Here is an 18,720-nt window from a genome sequence, read left to right on the forward strand (position 1 = left end):
TATGTTATGGCTGTGTGTGTGTGCTCCGTGCTGTAAAGAAAACATTGAGGAATAAATTCATTTCTTCGGTCAGCTCGTGAGCGATGGATGGCGTTACTGCGTCAAAGGTTTGCCCCTTCTACATTTTTTTTCGTGTTTGCATTTCGCTTAACGTAAATACATTCCCTTATATGGGCCGTTTAAAAAAAAAACACTCGCTGCTCCAGTATAAAGTACTGTGCTACATTGATGGTTTGCTGTGGACGTTTGCACGTGAAGGTGGTTAGGGTGGTTAGAATTGCATGAAGATCCACCTCGTTCGTAAGACGGGCTGCCCTCTAGTGATGATGATAATACTATATAATACGTTTCCTCACGGCTACAATGGTTATATTGTACCCTTGCGCCAATATCTACACGCTCCCTGCTTTCACCAAACCCGCCCTGACCAACGTGGTGAAGTATGTCAAAGTAACCGAAGACCCGGACGGCATGATGAGGCCCTCGTCCAACATTGAATTGACACAATCCACTGCTACATTTACCCAGTGGAACCTCAAGCCTGGTTTTCAAGTGGGTCTTACTTTACATAACTGGTTCATTTGATTGTTTATGTCATACTACAGTATATCAGAAAAAAAGTTTTGCTCGCTGGCTAGCCGGCTAGCTCGAGGGAGGGACGGACGGACGGTCATGTCCAAAGGACATACAGGCTGCGAGTATGACAATTTTTTAGGGAAGATCACTAAAACTCCACACATAGAAGTCAGCAACCTCCTTGTTGTACCACAGGCACGTTGCTGATCTTAAATGTGAGTGTCCCACGCAAAGCATGGATCCATCTCGACATCAGTGACGTGCGGTGAGGTCAATGGCTGGGGAGGTACTGGCTAGTGGTCGAGCCAGTCACACACTGAGGAGAGGGGGGGCGTGGCCTCACGGAGGGGGCGTGGCCTTACTGAGGGGGCGTGGCATCACTGAGGCAGATGTGATCGCTGCCTCCCCTGGTGCTTTTTCATTGCAGTTTCATGACGAGACCAGCGAGCCTAAATATCTTTATACACAGACGTGAAATAAGTTACCTGGACTATGGAAGGCGAGGACATGAAATGAAGGGGTCTACAAACATTACATTGGTGACATACTGAGATAGCAACAGGCACGCGCTTATTGCCCGCGCTCCATCCAGTTACTGAGGGGTTGCGCAATCAGAGGGGAGGCTGAGCGCGTCGCTGCCTCACCTCTTGTCTCTTCCTGTATTTGCAGCGGAGCTCCGCAAATTTGGCGATTTTGACTATAAAAATGATTGGAATCGTACAGAAATGACATTTATAACACAGATCAGTGGAAAAATCTAAATATTTATTTCATTCCTTTTTTTTCGTAACAGCTATTTTCATTGGAGTATGACAGGTGAGGCTTTGCCTCTCCTGACCGCACGTCCCTGCTCAGCATGATCCACCAACCCCTCAAGTTTTAATTGAAAAAAGTTGCGTTTCGAAAATGCCTGAATTGGCTTCATGTTATTTTTTACGAAATGTTCTGGAATTTAATAATCAACGTGACACCTCACATTAATTGCTCCATTTGAATCAGAAGTTTATCTTTACTCACTACGTTGTAAACGCATTACAAAAGTATAGTCGGTATAAGAATGTGCAAATGTTGTATCCTAGGCTGTGGTGGAATAAATTTTGTATTTGTGAGTTTGTGCGACTGTATCGATGCTCTAGAGTGCAAGAGCCAGCAACCAAAATAACAAGAAGGGCTATTTTCTTTGAATTGGTAAAAAAAACACCCCTAAATATTTCGAGAGCCACAGTGCATGTGAATACAAGACGGCTATGTCAAACCATATTTTTTTTGTAATCACTATTTTAGGAACAGCACACGCACAATAGTTTGTAATGCTGCATGACGAATCACTGTTGGGCTTTTAGACGTTCACCGTTTATCGAAAATAATTCGGAGGGGTTTTCCTCGTGTTACTTTGCAATTATCGGCTCTGGAGCCACGAAGCGGCCCTTGCGAGCCACGTGCGGCTCTGGATCCGCAGGTTACCAACCCCTGGAATCTAGACTCTAGACTAAGTTTACTACTCAACACACCGCCCAGAGTGACATCCACATGCAGTGGCGGCTCGTGACATTTTCACTACGTGGGGCTGTTCTGAGTGACCTCTGAAAACACGGTGTACTAATTGAGAAAAGCCTCGTCGTGTTATTGGACTTCGCGTGAAAGTGATATCTTATCTACCAACAGCAGGCATTTATAAACAATACGAAACGATACAACTGAGCACTCAAATGCTGTCCCCATGACCCTCAAGTCCACGAAACACAACCCCTCTTGACACTGCCAAAAGCCGTGAGCTGCTGTAATTGCACAGCGCAACCTCGCGTTGTGACATCGTCTCATTACAGCCACGGGCGCCTTTTTCACCGTCCTGAATGGGTCTCAAACAGCGTGGCTAAATTACGAAGCTGATCGCAATGAATGAAGGAGGGATATCTCTCACTCGGACGCCTTCACAGCCGCCCCGAGACGTCCCCACGACGCAAATTAGTTGCAGCGGTTTCTAATATGAACTTCAATTATGATCTTCATTCGGCAAGTCACATTGAAAGAATCACTGTGTATATATAAAAAAATGTAAACACAACAAAGCTACTTATTTTTAAAAAAAAATGTATTAGAAAAATATTTCTCATCTCCAGTTGTTTGGTGGGGCAATGCCCCAGCGCCCCTAATGGACAAACCGCGCCTCCCTACATCCATGACGTCCACCCCAACCAAGATTAAAGCTTACAACTTTCAATTTGACCAAGTCAGGCCCACTGAGCTATACAGACCTGGTCACAAATGATAGCTCAACGAAGCGGCTTCCAATGTGCAAATGTCCAGCAGCCAGATGCTCTATAACCGCGCGTTTCTAGATGTGGTGGGGAAAAAAAAAACCAGAGGAACCCGGTCAAAAATCCACGCGATGACGGAGAGAAACACGCAAACTCCAAATATAGAGCAGGCGCTGGGGTCAGGATCGAACCCACCACGACCTACCTCCTGCATACCAGGCGAGAGAAATAACATCTCCCCACCGCGGCAAAGACAACGAAACGTGGCCTTAACAGACTGTTGGTGCTGTTAGCGAGCACCTATGAAGGCCGGCACGGCAGACGAGGGGGTGTGGACGGTCAACAACCACGCCCGACCGCCTTTGTCTCCCCCAGTGGAGATGATTAAACACCACACCAGGTAGTCATTTGAGGCTGAGTCGACCTAGGGGAGGCCCAGAATCCGGTTCAAGCGGGCGCCCCACTCGTCACCGGCCTCCACATGCAACGCTTCAACCCTCCCCAACGCAAAGGTGTCCACACTTTACCTACGAAAGATGGAGCTCAAGTCGCTCAATTGAACTCGCACGCAACCTCCTTGCCCAACATGGCGTCCGTGTACTGGGTGCTCCAGATGTCTTGTGGCCCCCGCCCAAATTTCGTTTTAATCAAGGGGCCGTCCATAAATGACGTCACGTGATTTTTGACGATTTTTGACCCCCCCCCCCTTGTCACACGGCGTCGCAAAAAGTCAGACCCCCCCCCCTTAAATATGACGTCACAAAGCTCTGCCCCCCCCCCCCCCAAATAAAACATGCTTCAAATCGCTTTAAACTATTGTCATTGTAATGTGGCGCTGCACTATGATGTTGTAGGAATAAAAACATTTATTAAAAAGTCTATTTAATTACGTAGAACGTGTTGTCTATATTTATTTAAAGTTGCGCATTTTGATGTGACGTCACATTTCTCAACCCCCCCCCTCGTCACACATCGTCACAAATGTCTGACCCCCCCCCCACCCCCCCCCAGGTGCGTGACGTCATTTATGGACGGCCCCTAACCCCTAAACTTTTTGTCCCTTTGCGAATTTATTTCAGCTATAAATAAACGACGTTACTTTAAAAAAAAAGTTTCAGAGAATTTAATGGAGGTCACGAGACATCTGGACCACACTGCACAACAAAAACACCCGACAAAGGTTGGGGGAGGTGGGGGGGGGGGTTGGGGGAGGTGGGGGAGGTTGGGGGGAGGTGGGGGGTTGGGGGAGGTGGGGGGTTGGGGGAGGTTGGGGGGGTGGGGGGTTGGGGGAGGTTGGGGTTGGGTGGGGGAGGTGGGGTGGGAGGTGGGGGGTTGGGGGAGGTTGGGGGGGTGGGGGGTTGGGGGAGGTTGGGGTTGGGTGGGGGGAGGTGGGGTGGGAGGTGGGGGGTTGGGGGAGGTTGGGGGGGGGTGGGGGAGGTGGGGGGAGGTGGGGGGGGAGGTGGGGGGTTGGGGGGGTTGGGGGAGGTGGGGGGGAGTTGGGGGAGGTGGGGAGGTTGGGGGAGGTGGGGGGGTTGGGGGAGGTGGGGGGGGTTGGGGGAGGTTGGGGGGAGGTGGGGGGGGTTGGGGGAGGTGGGGGGGGGTTGGGGGAGGTGGGGGGGGTTGGGGGAGGTGGGGGAAGGTGGGGGAGGTGGGGGGGGAGGTGGGGGGGGGGGTTGGGGGAGGTGGGGGGGGGGGGTTGGGGGAGGTGGGGGGGGGGGGGTTGGGGGAGGTGGGGGGGGGAGGTGGGGGAGGTTGGGGGGGAGGTGGGGGGGGGAGGTGGGGGAGGGTGGGGAGGTGGGGGGGTTGGGGGAGGTGGGGGGGTTGGGGGAGGTTGGGGGGGTGGGGGAGGTGGGGGGAGGTGGGGGGGGGGGGGGTTGGGGGGAGGTGGGGGGTTGGGGGAGGTGGGGGGGAGTTGGGGGAGGTGGGGGAGGTGGGGGGGTTGGGGGAGGTGGGGGGGGTTGGGGGAGGTGGGGGGGGTTGGGGGAGGTGGGGGGGAGGTTGGGGGGAGGTGGGGGGGGGTTGGGGGAGGTGGGGGGGGGGGGTTGGGGGAGGTGGGGGGGGTTGGGGGAAGGTGGGGGGGGGGAGGTGGGGGGGGGTTGGGGGAGGTGGGGGGGGTTGGGGGAGGTGGGGGGGGGGTTGGGGGAGGTGGGGGGGGTTGGGGGAGGTGGGGGGGGAGGTGGGGGGAGGTTGGGGGAGGTGGGGGAGGTGGGGGAGGAGGTTGGGGGGGAGGTGGGGGGGTTGGGGGAGGTGGGGGGGTTGGGGGAGGTGGGGGGGTTGGGGGAGGTGGGGGGGTTGGGGGAGGTGGGGGGGTTGGGGGAGGTGGGGGGGGAGGAGCTTCACTTCCCTACCCAACGTGGCGTCGGCAACCCACCACCCAATCGCACGGCGACCGCGGAGAGCGACGCCAAAAGCTCCCGACGGAAGGTGGCGGGCGGGCCGGGCGGGCACCCACCCGGCACCCACCCCGCCACTCGCGTGCACCACGTCGGGCCCCTCGTGAAGGCCATCATGTGCCGGTGCCAACTCAATGAACGCCCGCGGCGGCCCCGACTTCACCGCCATCAGCGGCAGTACCAGGGCCTTTTAATGCCCGCCATGCGGTGGACATCAGCTTGACTCGCTCACCGACCGACTCGCTCGACTGACATTGCTTACAGCAGAACTCGCTCACCTACCCACCCACCCACCTTACCGATTAACCCAAATCATCGAACCCCTCTTGAAACCCCCGCCACCTCCCATCACTCACCCCCAGAGTGCACCCATGGAGGCGGCAGTATACGCGCACGGCGTGGAGGTGGCGGCGAGGCTCCAGGCGGCCGTGCGGGGCCCGACGGGAGCCGCTGGGGAGGCCGGGCCCCTGGCGCGCCTCCTGCTGCTTGCGAGCGACCTCGGGGACCCGCGAACTGCGCACCTGCTGCTGATGCCGCTTGCCCACGGCCTCTGCCCAGGCCTGGGCCGCGCCGTGCTCTGGGTGGCTCTGATGGCAGAGTGGCTCAACCTGGTGCTCAAATGGTGAGGAGGAGGGGTGGGGGAATATTGCCCCAAGTGTACCGGAGCTCAAATCCTGGCAAGCCTCTCACGCCCCTAATGCGTGAGGGCCTCGCAGGAAACTCGCGACGCTCGATGCGTTGAAACTCACGGAGAGCCTCCTCGCCAATCTCACGCTCAATGAGTGAGACTCAAGCGAGGCTCGCGCCAAGCGCGCACTGACTTGCATCATTCAGGTGTCTGGGCTTGGTCAGGTGCATCGAACCCAGAGAGCTCACATTGATTCTGAAAAGCAGACCGCAGTGGCAGCAGCAGCAGCACTAACCTGTAATCGCTCTCCGTCTGTGCTCACGCTGTCCGTCAGTACATCTCGAGTCACCGCTCGCAATGGCTTAGTGGAGTTTAGAGCTCTGCACGGAGCCAGATAGTTAAACTCCAGATTCGTGTCTGGCCTGGAGAATACGTCAAGACCATTTCACAATGTTTCACAAATGGACAAACCTTGAAGGCGTGACCCCATAGGGATCATTGTCATTATGGGGCTTGTGCCAATGATTGAACAACAGCATCACGTCATCTGTTTAATAGATTTTCTAAAACGTAGGACCACTGAAAATCCGCAAGGCTTCCGCTCAGACTGTTCAAGGCTAAGAAGCGTGTAGTGAATATTGTGATATTTGACAAGGCCCCCCTTCCCCAAACAAATTCCCCCCCAACTTGGTCAAGGCTGGTGCATAATTAGGCCCCCACCCCCTTCCCTGGCTCATGAGGACGACAGTCCTGGGTTTTTTTAAAAAAATATTTTGACAAACTATTTGCTCTGAACTGATGTCTTGGGTTTACAACAAAAAAATAAATATGGTGGAATAAATTTTGATTTAAAGCTTTCGTGACTGCAGTAATTCATATTCTTAGTTTTTTCGGTAAAGTCACGTTGAAGAGAAACGTCGTGAGAATTTTTAATTGTTTTATATATATTTTGTTATTTTGTTGTTTCTCTTCAACGTGACTTTACCGAAAAAAACTAAGAATATGGTGGAATAAGTTAAGCATATTTTGGGAAAATTTATTAGAGGGCCAAAATAAAACCTCATTTAAACAAATGTGGCCCATTTATGATTTAAATGGGCACCATTGTTTTTGGCACCATGGTGGCTAGACGTTAACTACCTCGCCTGGTATATTGGAGGTTGTAGGCTCAATCCCGACCCCAACGCCTGTATTTTTTTAGTTTGCATGTTCTCCCTGTGGTCGTGTGGATTTTTCTCTGGGTCCTTCGGTTTTTCACTCCACATTTATAAACATGCATTTAGAGTATTTGGCTGCTATAAGTTGTTCCACATGATAAGCCACTTTTTTGAGCAATCATTTGTGGCCAGGTCGCTTCTGAAAAAGAGCTATATAGCTCAGTGGGCCTTACCTGGTAAAATATAATTTTATTTTTTTTAATTTTAATAGTTTTCAAAGGAATCTAAAATGTGAAGATACAAAGTTTTACACATGTTCGTATTGATTTGAACAGAAAAACCCCTAGGTATATTAAAAACATATCTCAATTTTGCAAAGAAACTTCAATGAAAACTAAAATAATTATGGCTAGTCCTATGATCTGGTTGGCTAGTTTGTTCAGTTGAAGGACTCTGGGCTGGTTATGATAATAGTGGTGATGTTTTTGATCGTGAAGTAGTGATGCACAATACTTCCCCTGACTACTTGTTGGCACACAACTGCACAACCGATTTAGCAGGAGTAGTATCCTCTAGCCCCCTCCCCACCCGCACTGACCTCCCAAATATTTGAGCAACCAGCCACCATTGGCGACGGTCTGGTTGGCTAATGTAATATTTACCCAAACAATGTGCACTTTACCTTCATTGCTTAGTGTGGCCTTTTCACTTTTATTGAGGTGCTTTCCACTTTCAATGAGACTAATTGCCATTCCAAACACTTCATACCTGCTCGTATCATAATTATGTCATGTTAACTTAACTGTTAACTTAAAAAAAATACATCTTCAAGTCAGCGATTCATCTCGATACGTTTAATTTGACCTGGCTAGGAGAAATTATAAATTATGAAGTACAAATGCAATGTATTTTCCTGTGGCTGTGTTCATCTGCAGGCTGCTGTTTGGTGAGCGGCCCTACTGGTGGGTGCTCGAGTCTGGTTTTAACTCCACCGGCATCTTGCAGCTGGAACAGTTCCCCAACACCTGTGAAACTGGACCAGGTGATCCTACTTGCCCGATGGTTCATCAATTTGCGTAGTAATTGTTTGCTGGTCAATGAAACTTTCTTAAAAATATGTATCAACAGTCATGATTACTCCAAAGCTGGATGAAGGCCTTCCCAAGCCATCACCATCTCCCACGGTCTACTGATGCAACAATCCATCTTGCTCCTGCGCATGCACTGATCTCACGAACCCCTGCACCCGGGTCTTCCCCCCTCCTGCCCTCCCAAGGATTTGATAATCGTTGCCATTCAGGATCACAGTTCATTCAAGAATGTATATATATTTTTATATAGGTGTGACGTGAACCCATTGTCTCCAACATAAAAGCATCGAAAACATTCGTAGATACACCAATTAGATGTACAAATTTTGAGCTTATGAATTAATATTCATGTACAGACTAACATTCATCCAGTCGGTGATTCTATTGGAAAAACAGTAAACTTACAGTTGGAATGTTGAGTTTAAATTCTGGTCAGGAATCAATAACATGAGTACCACACAAGTCGGCAACAACAACAGCAATGCATATTTAAGTAGCATTTTTAATGCAACTGAAACTCATGATGCTGCACAGAAACCATTAAATAAAATTTTTGAGAATTTTTTTAAAAGCCCCCTTGTTCCACCATTGGAGCCAGAGCTTGGTCTGCAATCGGTCAGACTTTCCCTAAACTTGCCATGGGCACCACTTCCTGGTCAGGGGCTCACAGACAAAACTTGACTTTTTTGACCGACTCAACACACCTCGCTGAATTGATGAAGTAAAACCAAGCTATGGTGCATTGATTAGTGTACTGCTCTATGACTAGTGTGATGAAGCATAATCTGGCAACACTGTTTCTAATTCTAATGCAATCAGTCACTTTTGTCACTGCAGTGACAGACTGAAACGTGTTTCAAAGTGTAACTGCTGTCAAAGGTATTTGAAAGTCTTCATCAACCCTCAGCAAAGAAATGGTTCCCCACCCAAGACGTAGGGGGTTAACGTGTTGCGTGAACGCATTTGTGTTGTTTGTGCTGCTGCGGTGTGTGGTGCTGCTTATTACAGGCAGCCCGTCAGGCCATGCCATGGTGTCGGCCGCAGCGTGGGTGGTGCTGGCTTCGTGGACGTCTGCCCGCCTTCGCTCCATTGCCAACAAGTAAGGAAGCCAGGTCTGACGGTCGTGCGAAGGAGGTAATGAATATGAAGGCTCTTGGGGTGTCATATGTATGTATGTTAAACTTCTTTCGCACCGTACGTAGTAAACCTTACTAATCGAAGATGCCATGGCAGGGATGTAGCCATTGTGAGTGTCTTGGGTGTCTGGAGACCCACATTTTTTTTTTATATATATGGCCAAGAGACACGCACAATATTTTGCACCCTTGGTCAACACACACACGGCCAACACACACACATAGTCGGGATGGTGGCCGATAGATGGGACTGGTGACGGATTGTCAGCCGAGGGTAGGAACATGGACAAGTAGATGACCCACCTCCCCAAGAGATGGAACGATGAGATCAGTTAATGTGGAGGATGGGATGGATTGTGACATCACCGTGATGGATGACAATGACAGGATAAGGCCATTGATTTATGAAATAAATGTTGTTAATGGTGATGACTAAATTCTGATGTGCATTGCACAATGAAGCTGCACCATCTACGAGCGCACTCATACACTAAGGGGAAGTGTTCAATGAGTTGCAAGCGAGTGCTGTCAAACGTCAACCATCGGACTGCGCATCCATTCTATAGCACATCCATATCAAGGCCCTACACCATAGTCAAGTGTCCCACTGCTCAGATGAACCTTGAGCTGTGCTCATCTTTGCCAGAGGCATTCAGGAATACCAAAGTTATATGATGTGGGCCAATCTCTCCACAAGACAACCACTTTGTGTGGCACATTAAAATATGTAGATGTTCAGTCACCGCACCAGCAGTAGCAAGTAACCATCCCAAATTGTCCCTCGCCGTCTTGATGTGACCTTGTTGTAGCGGTGAGGCTTGTGTGATTCAAAGACCCTGAGAGCTATGCCAGTGGGGATTTCTGGCTCCTGGCAGGTTTAACCATACCGGACCGGTCTCGACAGCATACCGGCCCTCCAGGTTAGGGGTTGGGTGTAGCACCCATATAACTACCCTGGAAAAAAAGGTTTGTTGTGGAAACCAAAATAATCAAGAGAGATAACACTCGGGCCAAAGTAGGCTCAAGCCTACCGACAGGCAGTATGACCACTCCTGATGAAAGCCTGTTGGAAGTCAGGAGTGTGAAGGAGAGTCTACTGGGTGCTAAAGCCAAGATAAGACTTGGTACATGGAACGTCCGCACTATGTATGAGACATCAAAGACAGCCCAAGTCCTCCGTGAAATGAAGAGATTCAATCTAGACCCAAGACCACCTGACACAAGACTGTGAAGGACGAGCTGGCAGCTATCGACTGCTCAACATGTTGCCAAGGACAGGAAGAAGTGGAGGGAACTCATTGCGGCCTTATGCTCCATAGGGGATTAAGTAGATTAACGTAACTATCCCAATTGTCACAATTTGGGATCACGATTCAATTCCAGAATTGATTCATTTTTTAACGTTTCAATGAATGCCCCACCTTTCTTGGCTGCAGGGGTCATGTGACTCGCATATAGGAATAAAAAAAATATTCTCACTCAATTAAATGCATGTATCTCATGTGCGTAAGTATTTGAATCGACGAGCCGTTACATCGTCGCTACGTACCAAGCTTAGCGATTGGTGCCGCGTGTTGTTCGCCAGGTGGGTGGCCTGGGCCGTGTCATACGGGACACTGCTGGCATTGCTGTCCGCTGTTGGGGTGTCCCGCATCTACATCCTCGCTCACTTCCCGCACCAGGTGCTGGGCGGAACGCTCGCAGGTAATACACGACGGAGAGATATAGAGAAGGGGTGGCCAGTTTACATGCTAAAGGTTTAAAAAGAGCTTTCTGCATAGAGTAGATTATAAGAAAATGTCAGCATCGAAAGTTGGTGCCAAACATTTGATGCACGGCAACATAGTCCAAGTTTTGTGGGCAGTCGACGTAAGACATGTTGACTCCAGATAAATTAGTGATGGATAGATGTCCACGTGGTTCACGTTAAGGTTATCGACCACACATGTTCGATGCAGTGTTTTTCTAAAGCTGAATTGTTTTTTACCGATGTGAATAATCAAATGCTGAAGTTGCATTAATAATATATATTTTTATGCAGCACATCAAAGTTGATTTATGTTTAAATAAAATAATACTTGGCATACTGCCATTAAGTTAAGCCTGGCCAATGTACAGGTATTGGTAGTTTGTGTGTGTCTTCTTTGAGCTGGCGACACCACACCACCCAGTAGTACGCTGTTCTGGCCTTGGTTGGTGTTTGCTAACAGTCCTTTCCCCAACAGGCGTTCAGGCTACACAGATGATCTTTGTCTTTGTGTGTATGCAGGACTATTTCTGGGTCAGGTCCTCGGTAGATATTTGCCCAAAACACAGCGGCTACTTCCCTACGTAGCTTGGTCTCTCAGCCTTTTAGGCATCGCCTTCGCCATGTTCTACGGAATGCAGTTCCTGGGATTCAACATCAACTGGTGAATACTCGCAGATTCACTATTCACATTGCACATATCCCCCGTACAGGCACCATGCTTCCACACAATCCCACATGACTCCTGAAGCATTAGCTTGGGTCTCATTTATAATCGTTGTGGAAGCGTAGCATGCTACCATGTAAAATGCTCTTAAAACCTTATTATATGATGCAATGGAAAGTCAAATAAATTTTTAACCCCAAACTCTTATGACTAATTTGCAAGACATTTTATAACAAATTTGGAGCTTAATTTCAAATAGCAAAATGTGATTTTTGGTATTTTTTTTGTATTAAAACTTTAGAAGCTTAGCACACGAATGAAAAGAAATGCAAATATTTTAAGCATGACCTTAGTTTTTACACCAACTGCTAGTGCACTCAATATAGGTAGAGTTGGAGGAATGGGAGAGAAACTCAGTACGCGGCTAATCACTGATGTTACAAGCACTTGGAGACCGTGACAACGGTGACGCATGCGGTAGCCGTTAATCCAACACGTGTGGCACGCCTGCGCAGGTCGGTGCAGCTGGCGGAGCGGTGGTGCATGCGGCGCGAGTGGGTGCGGCTCGACACCACGCCGCTCGCCTCTCTCATGCGTGACTCGGGCACGTGCCTGGGCCTGGGCCTGGCGGCGTGGCCCGGCGCCGCCCCCGCCCCCGGCTCGCACCGCAGCCGTCTCGCCTGCGCCGCGGCCTCGCTGGGCGTCTTGCACGCGGCCGAGTGGGTCCGGCTACCGAGCGCCTCGCCGGCCATCTTCTACCTGCTGTGCTTTGCGAAGGGCACGCTGGCGCCTATCATCGCGATGCTGGCCGTGCCGCTTGCCGTGGGCATCGCTTCTGGGAGCGGGAAGGCCCTCAAGCGTAATTAGCATGCAAGCCTGTTGGCCTTTGGCAATCACATCGTACACTTTTCTACCACCGATATGACATGTATTATTTCAAGGCAGGCTGACTGCTGATGATGAGAAAGTGAACGTAAACATTTGTCCAAAGTTTTCTTACATTGAAGCAATGCTACGCATAAGATATACTTCCAGAAGGCCATGTGGCCAATAGTTTGTGTAAACAAATAATTAAATGTTTGATGTGAAGAAACAGACATATGCAGGAGGTATTATTTACAGCATTTTGTCATGAGAGGGGCTCTACTGCTCTGATTTTCGTTCTTCGTATGCTTCTGTACATCCTAGTCACATCCACTATTTTCACATCTCTTTCTGCCCGCATCCTTCCACATCACCCTAGGTCTCCCTCTGCTCCTTCTGCCCTGCACCGATCGTAACTAATTGCATCTTCTTTGTATCTTCTCTGTCTCTTCTCAACACATTTCCAAACCATTTACATCTTGCCTACTTCACCTTCAGAATATTTATAACCCCTGCTAAGACTCTAACGTCTTCATTCCTCATTTTTCTTGAGGTATTCCCAACTTCAATCTCAGCATCTTCACCTCTGCCCTTTCAAGCCCTCATCTTTCTTATTCCATCCTCGGTGCCCACATCTCTGCACCATAATAACAGCACTGGTCCATTATATCATGATGAACTTGAAATATAATATTTAAAAGTGTAAACCGATTGCAGCTTGAATAATTTCTGTGCACTTTATAGTGTTGTTTTGATGTACATCACATGTAACAAATTTTACCTTTTATTACATTGATCGTGATATATCATTTAAAGTTGCAACAAATAATTTTTCTCTTTGGTTTTTTCGGTAAAGTCACGTAGAAATAATAAAAAATAAAATTATATAATAGCATACGACGTTTCGATTGCAACACAAGCAATCATCATCAGGTACAGAAGAGCTAAATTTAAGAGAGAGAGGAAACACATAACCGCAGATATATATACAGACCTTAAGTAGAGGGAATTAACACACACACCAGGGGACACAGAGAGAGACGGAGCACACTAAATCAAACAGGGTTTAGTAAAATTTGGAAACTATATAAAGCAACACAGACGGTCAGTTAAAACACAGCGCATGGTCTGGTAGATTACGCTATTTCAAAGATTGCTAAATTGTAAGTTAAGTGTGAAATTTAAGAGAGTGATGGAACACAGACCGTAAAGAGACATATGGGGAGAGACAGGCACACAGTGAAGAAGTAAAGCGGCATCTCTGTGACGACAGAGACGGTGGGGCTGGGGCTCAGAGACAATGGGACAAAAAATTAGCATGAAGAGAGCACATATCAAAGGACGGTGCGGGTAGAGGACAAGAGTTGTCACACAGGGGGCTGTGGAGGCTGTCGCAGCGCCCACTCGGAGACACAAGGCACAAACACAGGCAGACAACACAGCGATACAAACACCAAGTCAAGACACAAAGGCAGATACACCAGCAGAAAAACACAAAGACACAGACTTCATACCTTCCCATAAAGGTGGTTCGAACTTGATTAGGTGCTTTCGTGACTGCAGGAATATTTTTTCTTTAGGGTGGTCAAACAATTTGACAGTCATTTTTAAAAAGTTAATGCAGATGAGCATGTTTGTCCTTCAATTCGGAAACCCAAATATGGAAATCCAAATATCATAGCTCTAATTATGTAGTTTCAATATCCATACACGAAGGTGGGGACTTCAGAATTAGGACATCATGATGCCATTCATCCCGGACATCCTCATCGAGTCTCAATAATTGTTTTCAGGAGGGTCTTTCATTGGGATTATTGGCGAGTTATTAATGAGTGTTTGATTTCATTTGGAAGGAAACTGGAGAATCCAGATAAGCCCCAGCACCACACACAGTGGGAAATGACACTCAGCACTGCCATCTCCAGGTTACACCTCGCAGCCCCATGGCTACAGAACCTGGGTGGTGGTCACCCATCCAAACACAATCCAGGCTCAAACTGTCTAGCTTCCAAGATGGGACAAGTTCACATAATTTAAATGACACTTTACGGATAACCATTTTATACAATCTTATAATTTTACAACAACCCCTGGTATGTTGAACTGTCTGGCATCATCGGCAGTTGTCTTCTTTGCTCAAGCGAATGAATGTTTGAAGACATCTCAAGTCCCAAGTGCTTACCAGGCTCAAATCCTGCTTTACTTCCAAGATTGAAGTCTGCCACAGAGTCTAGATACCATTTTTACAGAATCTCTTCATACATTTGTTTTCTCCGAATCCTGGTATGTGAACTGTCTGGTATCGTCCGCCAATTGTTTTTCTTTGCCAAAGCCAATGAATGTCTAAGGACTTCTCTTCGCACCGAATGGCTCTGTGCGAATATTGGAGAAGGGAGAAAAAAGCCCCACGTTTGCGTTGCCTGCAGGACCCCAGGAGGATCTGAGACCACCCAGATGCTCCGCAGACATCAACAACGTGCTCTGTAAAAAAGATTTTTAAAACACGTCTCCTTTAATGATACTTTTACGAACGGTTTGCATGGTAAAGGTGACCTGACATGTATCAAGTTGTGGTCACGTCCGGTCACTTAAAATGCACGACTCGCTCTTGATGTGGGCATAGTTGTTATCGTGTTGCCGATGCATGAGTTTTGTTGATTAATAGCGATTCTTCTAGCCCACGATGAATGCACCAAGTCTCTCTTGAGGTGTGAAATTAATGCATTTTGTTTTTCAATTGTTGCACACACCCAACCACCCCCCACAAAACACTGACACACACGTCGAAGTGCAATAACACTGTCAAACATCTCTACAACTTCTCGCACTAACGACCTTGAGTAAGAGAGATTTGAACAGCCTGTATATCATCAGTTATACTCTCAAGGCTTGGGTGGGTGCGTCAGCGGTGGTTCACACACTGAGATATGAATCTGACGTCCTGAATCCGATTCCCATTCACAACTGACGTCGGTGGCGAGTAACTTGTGAACTGCTCTTGAGCACCCCCAATTTCACCAACCCACACTAGTCAAACAACTCTCGAGTGCGATGGCGTGCGGAGTCCTTCAGCGGTGGTATTGACAAAGGGCTGCAAAAACAATCTGTGCTGTGATGTTTTTTCTGGGTGTAGTAAAATCCCTGGTGAATGAATGGCTCGGAACACGCAAATTATCCGATTCCCCCGTCAGCAGATTTTGATTCGTTCATAACGGTGCGATGAGCAACTCTGGCATGTGCTTGTGTCCACTGCGTTTTCTCCACGTGGGCTCCAGCGGAATTTTTAATTAGAAATGAAGATTGGAGAGTTAAAACGGAGATAACACGTGCCATTTACAATGGGAAAGAAACTGAAATAGACTTGGGCAGGTCATCAAGCTAGGCATAGGGCGTCGAATGAGAGATGGGCAATATTAATGACAATGGGGGCTAACAAAGACAATACTGGTACGGGATGTTGTACATAATTAGGATAGACAACATAAGCAATGAAGATTTGAGAATTGAAGGATTCAGGCGTGTGGAAGCTGGTGGATTACATAGATCCATTAAATTCCGAAACCTGGGGTCCGAGGTTTTAGTACAGCAGGTGTATTGAGTCCATATTTGCAGAGTTTTGTGCATTAATAAGTGGCTTATCGTGGGAGGATAGAATCTACCATGCATAGTAGGGGAAAAACAAAACTCCACACATTGATTTAATCCACTTGCTGTTCCGCCATATTCGGCCACTTTGCAACGCATCGGGTTGGGGAGTTTCACAGGGCTGTGAACCATGTGATCCACCAACCCTCACCTCAAAGCGTGCATCACACGTGCCAGTAAGTGTGCTCATAACTGGCACAAAATATGTGGCTGAGCATGTATTTTGTGTGCCAGCGCTGTGGCCACACTTGTTCCAGGAACGTGCCAGCTATGTGGGCACACATTTGCCAGCAATCTTGGCACACCTGTACGAGTGCTGTTGGCACATGCATGGCAATAGTGTAACGCGTGTGCCAGGGATGTGGGCACACTTGTGCAAGCTCTGTGGCCAAGCATCATAGCCAGTGATAATGGGACATGTGTGCCAGCGATGTTGGCATATGTGCCAACATGCAATCACTCGTGCACATGTGTGCACCGTGCATGCGTGTGAATGTCGTATTTCCTCGCAGCGTTTGACTTGGCACGAGTTCTGCAGATGTGCTCGGTTTGTGCCAAAACAAATATAAGAGGTCTCGAGAAGAGTGCTGCTTGAAAAGTTCTGGAGCACGGGGTGGGAAGGAGACTTAGGGATGCCGAAGCGCTGGAGACTGGGATGAAGACGGCACAAAATCGGGATTGGGCTGAGTGGACAAAATTTTACTTTGAGAAACCAAGTCCTCCGAACAATCACAAGACACTGCTAACGGCTTTTGGGGGAGCTCACTCATTGTTATTGCAAAATGTCACAGGTGGTGGTGGAAGTTTAAATAACGTAGCCGTTTCAACTGCCACTGTCAAGTGCAGTTTATAGCAGAATTAACTGTTGGCGGTATAAGCAATAATACTGCGGATTATAAAAAAATATGCCACATTTGAAAAATATATATTTACGTCCCATTGTGAATCCCCCGCTTGATGAAGCCCTTCCCCTTGCTAAGTCACTCATGAATGTTTTACCATACTTCACCACCCTGGCCGGTATGGGTTGGTCAAGCGGGAATGCAAAGGACCGGTTCAGAAATCACTCTCCACTGCTATTAGCCGTGACTGGGAATCAAATTCAGGTCGCCAGGTTCAGAGTGCAGTGCACAGCAATATAGATGTGTAATGAGAGAGCACACCGATGGGCGACGGAGGGCTGCATAGGCACTGCCGCATCGGTCATAGCCAATCAAGGCTACGGGTTCCATCTGGGCCAAAGTTCATGGGCGGAGCTCATGGGTACATGCGGGAACCATCGGGAAGGTTCTGAGGGGGGTGTGGTTAGAGGCGGGGCTTCGCTCCGCCGAGGGGGATATAAGGAGAGGCAAGGGGAGGTCTCGGGGTCGGTGTGAGAGCCTGGATCCGGACTGCATCTCCATCTCATCACGCCACCAGTCACGTGGCAGCCTCGAGGGCCAAAGCTCTCCCGACTCCTGGCGCGCTGTCAACCAGCGGCGCGCAGGAAAGCGAGAGCGAGGGAAGCCGCGCAGGAACGGAGGAGCAGTGAGCGCGTGCATGCGACAAGAGAGAGAGGGTGACCATACAGAAGGGTGTGCGGAGCCGAACAGTCATCACTAAATAAAGAAAAGACGCAAGTCTCAATCTTTCGATTTAAAGCTTTCGTGACTGCAATGATTCATCTTCTTTGGTTCTTTCGGTAAAGTCACGTAGAATGAAAATAAAATAATAAATTGATAAAATCAAATAACACAATAATATTCTCACGACGTTTCGGCCACAACACAAGCGGCCTTCATCAGGTGAAGGGACGAGACTGTCTGGTAGGACAGCGCTGGAGTGAAAGAGCCACGTTCAGATCACGGCCTTTAAGCTGTGTGAGAGGAACAAAGCGCCCTCAACTTTATTATTATTCTCATTCTACGTGACTTTACCGAAAGAACCAAAGAAGAAGTCTCAATCTGTCGTGGAAGTTGTTTATTACAACTGGAGTCAGAAGATGTTCTTTTTGAGACAAGACAACACTACAGAGTGCGAAGATGTCCAAACATCTCAAGAAGAAGAACTCACCTGTGGCGTCTTCTGACGACAACGACTCAGTTGCCCAGGACCTGCCGACTCCGGGTTCCGTGGACCCTGAGCAATCATCTGGCCAGCTGTCTCGCTGGCTTGAGACCTTACAGGAGTACTCCTTTGACGTCTTTTACCATAAGGGCTCTCGGCACAGTAATGCACAGTAATGCAGACGCATTCTCCAGATTGTCACACAGGTCCCCTTGCTCATGTTCGTTGGGCACCAATCGATGCACACTGGTCCCGCCGCTTCCTCACCTGTCATGTCCGCGGTGGTTGATCCCGTGGCGCATGCCAGTCCGGGGACGGCTGACGGCGTCTTGCACCTTCCGCGCTTGGTATGGGTGCGCGAGCAACTCCTGGATGACTCCTTGGTTTCCTTGCGGCGGCGTCATGATCGCTCGCCCGACTCCGCTGCGTCGGACGACGCAGGACGAGTGGCGTTCCAGGACGGCCTTTTGATGTGGAGGGAGGATTTGGTTAGCCGATGGCGTGTTGTGGTC

General features: G+C 48.8%; 1 protein-coding gene across 1 annotated transcript; it reads left to right on the top strand.

Annotated features, from left to right (window-relative positions):
• The first annotated feature begins 5,215 nt into the window (after positions 1-5,215).
• On the top strand, positions 5,216-13,224 carry LOC116947076 (glucose-6-phosphatase 3-like). The gene is made up of 6 exons (XM_032962493.2): positions 5,216-5,849; positions 7,948-8,054; positions 9,112-9,202; positions 10,825-10,943; positions 11,509-11,650; positions 12,169-13,224. Exons 1-6 carry the CDS (start codon positions 5,599-5,601, stop codon positions 12,518-12,520), a joined length of 1,062 nt encoding a protein of 353 aa, XP_032818384.2. The 5' UTR covers positions 5,216-5,598; the 3' UTR covers positions 12,521-13,224.
• The last annotated feature ends 5,496 nt before the right edge of the window (positions 13,225-18,720 follow it).

Source organism: Petromyzon marinus, chromosome 2, assembly GCF_048934315.1.
Source record: "Petromyzon marinus isolate PM22_M1 ecotype Great Lakes invasive population chromosome 2, UKy_Petmar_22M1.pri1.0, whole genome shotgun sequence".
NCBI classification, from domain to species: Eukaryota; Metazoa; Chordata; class Hyperoartia; order Petromyzontiformes; family Petromyzontidae; genus Petromyzon; species Petromyzon marinus.

Excerpts from the sequence above, each read along its gene's own strand:
- LOC116947076 (XM_032962493.2), top strand. The coding sequence starts at position 5,599 with ATGGAGGCGGCAGTATACGCGCACGGCGTGGAGGTGGCGGCGAGGCTC. Across the intron at positions 8,055-9,111 it reads CACCTGTGAAACTGGACCAG|GCAGCCCGTCAGGCCATGCC; the intron begins GTGATCCTACTT and ends TGCTTATTACAG. Across the intron at positions 9,203-10,824 it reads CTTCGCTCCATTGCCAACAA|GTGGGTGGCCTGGGCCGTGT; the intron begins GTAAGGAAGCCA and ends GTTGTTCGCCAG.